We start from the raw sequence: 11,989 nt of genomic DNA on the forward strand, positions 1-11,989 counted from the left end.
CAGAGTTCGTAATTATTTGTTTTATTAGTAACCAGCAGATATGTCCGGCATTGGCCATCCAAACAGGAAAATGGCTAAACGTTGAAATGAAAATCTTATTACAAATTTTGCTATTTTAACTTACAATTGTTATGTTTGTAGCAAAGTGTTGAAGAGAACAAATCAGGAATGTGTGGAATGTCCGGACTTCATGAAGGTCTATATTTTCTCCAGAGTACCAGAGAATAAGTATAAAAAGTTTTGTTCGGATCGGACAGTATATTTAGGAGTTAATTAATATAATTTTTAGATAAATCGGTGAAATAAAAATTTTGGTGACTTTTCGCAACTTTGGATATCAGAGCGCTTTTTGTATAAATACCTGCAATGAAGTTTCTAAGAAAAGCGATTACCAGTTGTTGCAGCAATTGTGTTTGTACAGTGGGTGATCGGTTAACGAACATAATCCGTTCCAAGACTTTGTTCGTTATCCGAATTGTTCGTTAACCGATTATTGATTTACCATAGGTTTCTATGGGAATTTAATCAATTTGTTCTGGAGACCCCCAAAAATAAAAAATATATACTTTCTTATTACGTTTATTTATATGTAATAATAAAAATACATACACACACAGTCTTTCATTTTTATTAGTCATGTTTTTTTCCCTTTGAAATGGTTAAAGAATCTGTCTAATGTCGATTGCTTTTCCCTCTTCTTCAGGATTTTTCGTAAGTAATTAATAGCGTTGCAATTGTAGAAATCCCCAAGCCTCAACCTGGTTTGGATGCCATTCTAAGACCATTGTTCTGACATCCTCCCACTTCTTCAAAGGATCTTTAATAACAGATATCAGCATTAATCCTCTTTTTCAAAAGAAAACATCCATCTTGCCGAGTTTCTTGGTGTTCTTCATTCAAGAGTTCTTGACGTTCTTCTGTCGTCAGATCCGTTTCAGGTTCCATTACGAACTCTTCGATGTTCTTTATTTCTCATATGTGATTTTTGTTACTCCTTTAGCTGCTTGAGTCTTCTTGATTATACAGTATTTTTCTTAAATAAGATTGAACTGCGGCCTACTGTAGACCTGTTCACGCCATACTGCCCAGCAACATTAGGCATCTTCTGCCCACTCTCCACCTTTGGTATTATACTCTCACCTTTCGAAAAGAAAAACAGATGCAAAACTTAACGAGTGCCTACCCGACAGTCTAGCGAATACATAAAAGAATTATTTTGTCAGAAAAATAAAAGGCTGGAATTACAAGGGAGAGTTTCAAAGTTCGGAGGAATACTATCCGATCGGTATATACCGGCTTGAGCGTTGATGTCGACGTTTCCCACACTCCGAAAAGTTTCGAATTGTTTCCCGAAGACATGGGAAGACCAATCGGTATTCATTATTTTACATCGCTTCTTCTTGTATTTGTTCTGTGAGGTGTTCGTTATCCGATCTGTTCGTTAACCGATCACCCACTGTATATTGGTAAATAAATATGTTGGTTGTCTTTACTTTTTTGTGTATTCAGTGTGCTGTATTGAACAAAATGGTTATCTGGCCCGCTGTGAAAAAAATTTGGCGACCCCTGGGGTCTAGTCCAACTGTTCCATTTCCGCTGCTGGAACTGGATCTTTCACCTCTACTTTGAACTAAATGAATAATTTTAAAATAAGAAAAAGAAAAGTGGCGCTGGTAAATTAAAAAAAAAAAAAAAAAAAGGAAATGCTTGTTAATCATAGATCTTTAAGTAATGCTTCACGGATAATTTCGGCAATTAAAATGGCTTTAATTTAAAACTAACATTAAAAAAGTAAGCAAATAATTAGCAACTAATATACAAAATTTATTTAAATTAATGATGATTTTAAAATTAAAATATGCTACTACAGTATCATCATTATATAAAAACGCAGTTTGAAAATTATTTTTAAACATATAAAGACGAAATCTTTATTCAAAACGTGAATTTACTCAATAACTTTCCAAACATTAAAAGAGAAAATAAAAACCATCAATCAGAATTAATTTTGTTAATGATTTGCCTCATATTCTCACTTATCTTTTTTAGTTCCCTTTCTACATCACAGGCAGAAAGATATTTTTCATGCCCATCATAAGCTCTTAAGGGGCGCGGTCCGACATATCGGGATCAACTATTTAAAAATTTATGATCCGCAATTTCATATCTGTAAATTATATAAAATTTAAAAGGAAATATTAAAATTGCTTTTAATTAATTAAAGACATTATACGAAAACATTTTCATTCAATTCATTTATTGATTTAAGTAATTGGAGCAGTAAATAAATATGACTGTGTGTGACCCTGGTAGTGATTTTAATAGTTTTCGAAACTACTACACACTCACATATTCTCAAATTATCCTTTATGAATTTAATAAAATAAAATAAAAATCTCTAAAGGAAATTTTACTTTATTAATCTAGGCATAATTTATATACAATTAATTCTACATTTTTTATGATACAAATAATTTATTTATACAAAATTTTGAAAGAAGAAATGTTTAAAAATTTTTCCATTATAAAATGAAAATATATTCTATAAAACTTTAAAAGTTTATTTAAATATATTTATTTTTCTATTTTGATAGAAATTGAATTTTATGTGGTGTGTGATGAGGCTTTTAAATTAATAATTTGTAAATAAATAATGTACTAATGTATGAATATTTCATTTTATCAAGTATGAAAATTTGTATTTAATTAAAATATTAACTCATTCGTCAACTTTGATAAGAACTCTGTGTTTAGAAAATATTTCGATGCCTTCATCCATTTTGGTCAGTTCTTTTTCGAGCAATTCCTTTTTTTTCTTTGCTCTTAAAGTATCACAGCACACGGGTAAATGTATATATTCACGCAACAATTCTTCTTTATCTAGAAAAATAAAATAATTTGATATCAAATTAATGTTTTTATTGCTTTGGCAATTTTTAAGTTAACAGTTTTAAACAGGATAATTGTATACATACTTTTCTTGAATTTTTCTAATGTACTTATTCTTTCCTCTTCACTTAAAACTATGTGACCAAGAGGAATGGAAGGATCCACTTCTTCCTTCTTTCGCTTCAATTCTTCTTCTTTCTGTTCATACTGTCTTTGTATCAAGCTATAAAATAATTATAAATTAATCAGCCTTGAGTTGTCTAGAATTAATTAATTCTAGACAACTCAATAAACAAATCCTGACAAGTTAAGAAATATTTTTCTAGTACATCATTGGTTTAATTAGTTAAAATAGAATGGCCAGGTAGTGAGAGCAGGGCCTAACATATTGACCAAATCATCCATGAAGTAATGAGGATATGAGCCAGATTTGAATGCAGATTTCTTGTGAAGACAAGCTGAAACCTTATAGTCTCAGCCTTATGGCCTACATAGTATAAAAATTATAAATTTGTAATTTTTAATTGTCATTACCAATGCATTTATTTTTCAGTATATTTATTCATTTTACATTGCTGTTTGTGTAAATTTAGCCAATGTTGGCTCAATGTGTTAAAGTATTATTTTTAGTTAGCCTGAATATTCAAATCTTTGACCTGGCAAAGTATTTGTGGTTATCAGAATTTAATGAGAATTGTTGATAGGGATGCTTTAAAGCTGCCAGGAAATAACTTTGCACATATGAATTAACAAAAAATTTAAAAGTAATTGAATGAAATTAAGATTATTCTATACATAAAAAAATCATTGCCTTGGGATAATAATGTGATATGGGTATATTTTCATTTATATCAAGAATAAATGCTACTGAGTAAAATTTTCATTACATCTGACTCTGAGATATTACAAATGACTACCTCACTATTGTTCTATCTTTGACATTTAACTACCAAAATTTAATTATCATCATCAATGCCCTATATATAGAAATAATCTTGCCAAATTTCAGAATTTTTGGTTCATGATGTCCTGATATATAATGCAAAATAAACACATGCACACATATACATGATGTGTTTATTTTATAAGGTTTTATATTTTTGGTTCCTGGAATGTCAAATTTTCAGAAAAAAAAAAAAACTGGGTAGGAGTCAAAATTTGATTGATCATCATACTTTTTCTATGTTATATTTTATAACAACCAGGTAAGTAAAAATGAAAAAAATTATTAGAATCAAGATTCATTTGGTAAAAAACTAATAATAAACCATACATTAACTTTCTACAAAAATTTTGTATAAAAAAACACGAGGAAAAATATAAAATTTTATGTACTGTAAATTAAATTAATCGCCAAATTTATAAAATATACAGTAATACCATGACTTATGTCGATTTCCAAGCAGTCAAAACAAATGAAAACTAACTTTATTAATATTTTGTAACAATGTTGTCAATTGAATTCAACATAAATAATAAATAAAAATATTTCTGTTCTTTTTTATTCTGTAATAAAATAATAAAGAATAAAATAAAATACAGTATAAACAATTACTTTGTTACATTTAATGTATTAGTAAATGGCAACTTATTTACTGTGCTTTAATAGTTGCTGTATGATAGATGCACACTGTGTCTGAATCAGTAAATATCTGTCCCATATATATACACCTGTTAAGTATATATTGACTTATAACTGAGCTATAAAACCAGATCATTACAGCAAAAAGCTGTATAATGAGAACTCAGTGTATTTTAATTATTTATTCTTTTATTTTTGTTGTTTCTTTAACTTAACATTAATTAATATGTATACATTTAAAAGGAATGTTTATTAGGGGTTTAGAGGATCTAAATAGCTTTAAGGAGGGACTTGATACCATGCTGATATATAAATACATAAGTGGATTGATGGGAGAAGGCAATACAACACTTGGAAGATCTGTCAAAGAAGAGTTTTTACCTGGGAGCATTTTCTGTGGAAAACTAGCCCCTATTTAGATTTCAGACATATGAAGAAAACTCAGAAAATTTCATCTGAAGGCAAAAATTGCAATCAACTAAAAGTGTTTAGTAGTTTTATTCATTTGTATAAGTCTAATTATTGATGGGAAATATATAAATGAGATAACTGTTTAGTTCGGGAAGCTCAAAAACTGATAAAATAATTTTGATCAATTACATAACAATCTTCTTCATTTATATACAGCATACAAATACATGTATTTGTAATACATGTTATGTATACAAATACATAACATGTATTTGTATATTAATCATATAACTGACTTAAAACATTTTATTACATGTTTAACTTCCCAAACTAAACAGTTACTTTATTTGTTAACTGAAAATGTTTGCATTATTTAAAAATAANTGTTTTGATATAAGGAACCTTTAGCCGGAATGTTTCTACAGCACTTTGCACATTCTATGCAGTCGGTATGCTAAATGAAGCAGCAGAATACAGTATTTATGACAAGTTTTATTGACAAAACAGTAGAGTACAATCAAACTGTACATCGAATCAGTGGCTACACTACTTTAGAGTAAATGTTCAATGTGACAACCACCAACATCGTTACATAATGTGCAACAACAAACCATGTTTTGTCCGTGCTATTATATACATATAAATATACTTATAACTTTATAAATTTTACAAATTGAATATCACTTTTTGCAATTATTTAAAATCTCTACTTCTATTAAGTTCTACATATGTAATTGTTAGAAGAATAACTTTTTAATACTTCAACAAATACACTTTAGTCTTCATAATTTTAATTCAGATTTTGTAGATATCATATGGATAAAATAGCTTTAGTTATACAAAATTAGACAGATTTCACTTTGTAAAATACTTTAAATTTAATTTCCAATTAGATTTAAAAAAGAATACAATTAGAAATGAATTGGTATCATTGTGCCTATATATATATACAGGGTGTTTATAAATGAATGGTGCTGTTTTAAAAATTAATAATAAATCTATTTATTACCTTATATGGGCAAACCTTACAGCATAAGCAGCAGCAACTGTCCAAGTTTTTTATGCGCTACCTGTTCTTTGTTTGTCATGCTTAATCATGTTCTTCACCAACACTGGATTGGACGTGGTGCAACAGTAGACAACAACCTGCTCTTCTGGCCACCCCATTCACCAGATTTAACACCCTGAAATTTCTTTTTGTGGGGGTTTGTTAAAGACTGATTTTATGTACCATCAATGCCTATGTCCCTTGAGGAATTGTGTGATTGGATAAAGCATGCACTGCAGACCATCATGAAGGACATGCTACAGCACATATGGGAAGAATTTGATTACTGTGTAGATATGTATCGTGTGACCATGGGTGCAATATTGAAGGATTGTGATCAATGCATAAAAAACTTGGACAGTTGATACTGCTTATGCTGTAAGGTTTGCCCATATAAGGTAACAAATAGATTTATTATAAATTTTTAAAACTGCACCATTTATTTATAAACATCCTGTATATATATTATATATATTACATCAAGTAAAAACTTGCATCAATTTAGATGACAGTCAAATGTTTTTCTTAGAGTAAAAATTTTCTTTGGTAAAAATAAGCTAGGCACTTCAAAGCAAAATGTAAAAACCATTAATACAGGTAAAAATCTTGTGGGTACTGTTGTTTTCAAACACAAAGCTTATTTTTACCAAACAAAAACTCTTAAGAAAAAAATTTTATTATTAACTAAATTGCTGTAATTTTTTATTTGCTGCAAATTTTTACATCTCAAATGGTTTTCTTTGGATATCAATTGTTTTTTGGTTAATGACTGTTATTAAATCAAGACTAAGACAATGATGTACTGTACTGTACTGTTCCTTCGATGCTTAGTGACACGATTGCCATCAGTTGAAAGGTTCAATATACAGTAAAATCATTATAAAATGTTTTAATTTGCATAATTTATGCTTTTGTTATTCTAACATTTTGAATGAAAATCATTTGTTTAAATACAATTTTATCCTTACAAGCATAAAATTAAGTGATGAAAGTAAAATAGTTCTACGGGGAACCCTGTGAACTTTGACCTATTGATCTGGAAGTTTTATCAACATCTCACTAATAATGAGTAAAAGTTAAGTCTAAAATTTGAGCTTTCTAAAGCCAATAGTTTTTCTCTACAATCATCTGCAATGCCAAATGAAGAGAAGAAGAAAATACAGTTTTTTTTTTTTTTTTTGACAATTTTTCATTTTTCAATTGCTTATATTTCAGCAACACCTTTTAAAGAAAAACCTGAAAATTGGCACACACCTAAGAAAACAAGTATCTTTCAAATGAAATATTCATTTACTACAGGCAAATATTCACTTACTATGGGGAGCAGAGAAATCAATCCCCAAAAATCAGCAACTCTGATTCCTGTATGTATAATCACTCAGTGACTTTTCACTTGGTGCAGAGTCGCTACCATGACTCTCAATTTATTAATTATAATGATTATTAATTTACATGTTTTAGGACAAATTACATTAATTCTAATATCCTCAAAACAATTAACAACATAACCTGTGATTACAATAATATAAAGAGTCTACTGTATTTCAAATTTTATACTTGAGAGGACTGAGTTTGTTTATTAAGATGAGAATAAAGTATTTAAAAAAAATATATTCAGTATGTTTAATTAAAGTAATGGAATTATTTCATTGCATAATGAAATTATTTATCCTAAATATTTTATAAGATTAACAAATTTCATAATTTATAAAATTATTAGTTTATTAAGCTAGTTTTAAATAATACAAAAGCACTATTTTAAGATTATCAAAAATTATATTTTACAATTAATGTTTTTGATATAAATTTAGCTATCTTCAGTATCAAACAAACTTTATAAACATAACAGAAGTTTTACAGTCCAGAAAAAAAGTTGCTTGGTGAAAAAGAGAATTTGAGAACATGAACTGATCTTGATCCAATACAATTTACCATTAACAAACCAAAATAAAATTGTTTGAGAAATTCATAAAAATTATGCACTATTTTTATATTGTTGGTCACCATTTCATTTCATGTTGATATAAAAATTCATAGTAAGCAAAAAAGTANATTACAATAATATAAAGAGTCTACTGTATTTCAAATTTTATACTTGAGAGGACTGAGTTTGTTTATTAAGATGAGAATAAAGTATTTAAAAAAAATATATTCAGTATCTTTAATTAAAGTAATGGAATTATTTCATTGCATAATGAAATTATTTATCCTAAATATTTTATAAGATTAACAAATTTCATAATTTATAAAATTATTAGTTTATTAAGCTAGTTTTAAATAATACAAAAGCACTATTTTAAGATTATCAAAAATTATATTTTACAATTAATGTTTTTGATATAAATTTAGCTATCTTCAGTATCAAACAAACTTTATAAACATAACAGAAGTTTTACAGTCCAGAAAAAAAGTTGCTTGGTGAAAAAGAGAATTTGAGAACATGAACTGATCTTGATCCAATACAATTTACCATTAACAAACCAAAATAAAATTGTTTGAGAAATTCATAAAAATTATGCACTATTTTTATATTGTTGGTCACCATTTCATTTCATGTTGATATAAAAATTCATAGTAAGCAAAAAAGTAACCTGGCAAATAACATTCTACTTTTGAGAATAAAAAAGTGTTTGGTGAACGAGTGATTGCTATAAAATGCCAGAGTGACCCCTATAAATAGAACTGCATTATACAGGGTGTAGCAGAATGACATTTTAAAAATTTGGGGGATTGTAGAGGATGAAATTTTGAATGTTTTGATATAAGGAACCTTTAGCCGGAATGTTTCTACAGCACTTTGCACATTCTATGCAGTCGGTATGCTAAATGAAGCAGCAGAATACAGTATTTAAGACAAGTTTTATTGACAAAACAGTAGAGTACAATCAAACTGTATATCGAATCAGTGGCTGCACTACTTTAGAGTAAATGTTCAATGTGACAACCACCAACATCGTTACATAATGTGCAACAACAAACCATGTTTTGTCCGACCCTCTGAAAGATGCCACGCTCTCCTCTGATGGTATTAAATGCTGTAAAGATGCACTCTGTAAGCTCAGGAACTGTTCCTACAGATGTTACGAACACAAGGGACTCACATTGACTAGTTGTGTGTTTACAGCACAGCGCCAGTGGATGCAATCTGTAGACCTGAAGGACGACAAGTACTAAGTACACAACATCCTGTACACAGGCTCAGTTAGACCACTATAGTTGTGTGTTTACAATCTTCCATCTGCAGCAATAATATGATGTCAATGGACAGAAGGGTAGCTACCAAAGTGAAGGGCAGTCAAGCACTTCCTACCACTGTAGACATTTTAGTTCAAATTTCCAGCTATAGGTTCCTTATATCAAAACATTCAAAATTTCATCCTGTACAATCCCCCACATTTTTAAAACGTCATTCTGATACACCCTGTATATAATATTCAAATTTTCCAACTTCCAGTCAAAGAAAATCCATTAAAATGCAAGTCTTGTCAAAATTGTATTTCTTATTTTTAGTTTTTCTTTTCCAAACCTTACTTGCAAAATGCATTTCAAAAACAGTTTTCTTTCAATTGTATAATTCTAAGTGGGAAAAAACCAAGAGTAGGAAAAAATACACTTTTGGCAAGACTTGGGTTGTGCTGAACTTTGTCATTATTTAAGTTGGAAAACTCAAAGCATTATCATTAAAAGTAACTGATTATTAGAATAAAACTAATAGTTATTAATTAATTAATTTGAATTTATACAATTCACAATTAAACTTACTATTTGGGGACTTCACCTAACTGATGAATCTTCATTTCTTTTCCTTTTGTTGATTTTATAGATTTGGCATCTGAAGCATTAGATTTTGCAGACCCACAATTAAAAACGACCGATTTTGAAGAAATGTTATCATTATTTTCATTTTTTTTATGTGACATCTATAAAGGAAAAAAACAATTTTTTAAGTAAAATTTTTTAAATATTCAGTTTTATTATTTAATATAAAATAAATAAATTTTTGTGTGTTTAATTTTTCTAATAACTTACAGCACTAAAGTGTTGGTGAGTTGGTACATCAGCATGTGTTTCAGTCTGATTAGATTCTTTAGAAAAATCAATATCTGAAGGATTTTCATTAGAGTCATCTGGATTTCTTTCTTTCAGAGAGGATGTTGAATTATCATCTTCAAAATGAATTAAATCATTATCACAATTACCTCTAATTTCATTTAATTGATTTTCATCTAAATCAGGTTTTGGACTAGGTGATTTATTACTGTTTTCATCTCCACACTGCTGTTACATAAAGAAAATATATTAATATTAAATATTTTTATTTAATACTTATTATCAACATTAATACTTTTTGTAATACACAAAAACCTTGCTAAGTCAAACTGTGTTAACTCAAAGCTGTCAACAAGTCCTGAACACAGTGTGTAGGGTTTTGAATATAAGTCTCATTAAGCTGAAATTGCCAGTATTTTTAACTTGGACTTATTTTTCCATGTACTCTCACCCTTTGATAGGTCTATGATCCTTCCAGATCCACTTTATCCAGATGATTAAGATAAATAAACACTATGGCTCCATGCTGAAAATAATACCATGCCGTTACAACTTTATGTCAATATCCTTTTAGATATTGTATTACCAGCATTCTGATTGGGATACAAGGGGGACTTGACAATATCCTCAAAAGTACCGTAAACTATACACTTTTATAATCATTCTTTGAACAGATTCTTGATAAATGGCATGACAATGGGAAATTTATGGTCACAGAAAAATTTGAGAAAATTAGATGTTAAGGCTCATTAACTTGAAACTCTTTAATTTAAAGTTGGTGTTTTTCTTTTTAAACTTCAACTGATTACGATTTTACTGTAATAAATTATTTTAAAAGTGTTGGCAGATGGTTGCATGAAAATGCACAAGAGACTTTTTTAGTTTTTAACTTTTTCTTTCCTGCACTGTGGGCACTAAAAGGGTCTTCCCTTTTAGTGCCCACAGGGAAAGAAAAAGTCCATTCCCATCATGTGTTCTGCAGAATCACAATGGAGCAGCTAGATGATAAGGGATAGGTCTATTTTTCATAGACAGTCTAGGACAGATTATACATGAAAAATTTTGTGATTTCTGATCCAGATTCAAATTTAAAATCCACAGAACAGCAGACTGACACCTTTATCATCATGGTCATCTGTTACAAGAGACTGGAATTTTGAATATTCAGAAAATTTAGTTTTCTTATGATAGTCTGAGTTAGAAAGTCATTCCCTATCTTTTATCTATGATGGCCATTCAATTGAAAGTTAAGTTCACCCATAATGAACATAAAAAAAGTTGACTGCATACATAACTCAGTGTACTAGTGCTATATGTAAAAATCTATTTTTATTATAAAAATAACTTTCTGTATGAGGAATAGAAAAATTATTTTTATAATATAGGAGGGTAAGAACATTTTTTTTTCTGCTGTAAAAAATGAATTAAAAAAATTACTTACATTAACTGATGGTGGCAAAATAGATAAAGAAGAATCACAGGTTGCTACTGAATTACTTTCATCATTCAGTTTTTCTGATTCAATATTACTGTTTGGTCTTCCCTTTAAATTAAAAACAAAATAAAATCTTTATCAAAAATATTTATTTGAAACATTGATTACTATTTAAATATGTGAGGAACCGAATCCAGACTTGTGTGTTTACATCATTTGTTCATAATATGGTAACTATAAACGTGATAAATAACTGTCAACTTTCACACCTGGGAGAAAAACATCTGTTTAGTTCTCAGGCCTGACAACGATGCTTTCTCATCACCTCTTGACCTAATATCGATTTCAACAGTTCAAAATATAGAACAGAACAACAAAGTAAGGGGAGTTGTCACCAGTTCCTCAATCGGACCACTCAAGTTTTTCCTGTGCTAAAATATTTGGATATCTCCTCGCCTAATATCTAGTTAACTAAGAACTGTGGAAATAAGAACTGTCATCCAGAACTGTCTTCTTTCGTGTCTGACTCACTTGCAGCAGATCAAGATTTCATACAAGGTATTTACAGGTATAC

The 11,989-nt window shown here is 29.0% G+C and overlaps 1 protein-coding gene across 1 annotated transcript; it reads right to left on the minus strand.

Moving 5' to 3' along the window:
• Positions 1–2,603: 2,603 nt before the first annotated feature.
• Positions 2,604–11,543, minus strand: LOC111618985 (enkurin domain-containing protein 1-like). The gene is made up of 5 exons (XM_023360614.1): positions 11,422–11,543; positions 9,960–10,208; positions 9,693–9,850; positions 2,976–3,112; positions 2,604–2,880 (listed from the first exon to the last, which is right to left on the minus strand). The coding sequence occupies exons 3-5, from the start codon at positions 9,848–9,850 to the stop codon at positions 2,720–2,722; spliced, it is 456 nt and encodes a 151-aa protein (XP_023216382.1). The 5' UTR covers positions 9,960–10,208; positions 11,422–11,543; the 3' UTR covers positions 2,604–2,719.
• Between the last annotated feature and the right edge of the window lie 446 nt (positions 11,544–11,989).

The sequence above is a fragment of the Centruroides sculpturatus genome, unplaced genomic scaffold, assembly GCF_000671375.1.
Source record: "Centruroides sculpturatus isolate CEXI.00-Female unplaced genomic scaffold, Cexi_2.0 scaffold241, whole genome shotgun sequence".
In the NCBI taxonomy this organism is placed as follows: Eukaryota; Metazoa; Arthropoda; class Arachnida; order Scorpiones; family Buthidae; genus Centruroides; species Centruroides sculpturatus.

Excerpts from the sequence above, each read along its gene's own strand:
- LOC111618985 (XM_023360614.1), bottom strand. The coding sequence starts at position 9,850 with ATGTCACATAAAAAAAATGAAAATAATGATAACATTTCTTCAAAATCG. Across the intron at positions 3,113-9,692 it reads TTAGGTGAAGTCCCCAAATA|CTTGATACAAAGACAGTATG; the intron begins GTAAGTTTAATT and ends ATTATTTTATAG. Across the intron at positions 2,881-2,975 it reads ATTAGAAAAATTCAAGAAAA|ATAAAGAAGAATTGTTGCGT; the intron begins GTATGTATACAA and ends TTATTTTTCTAG.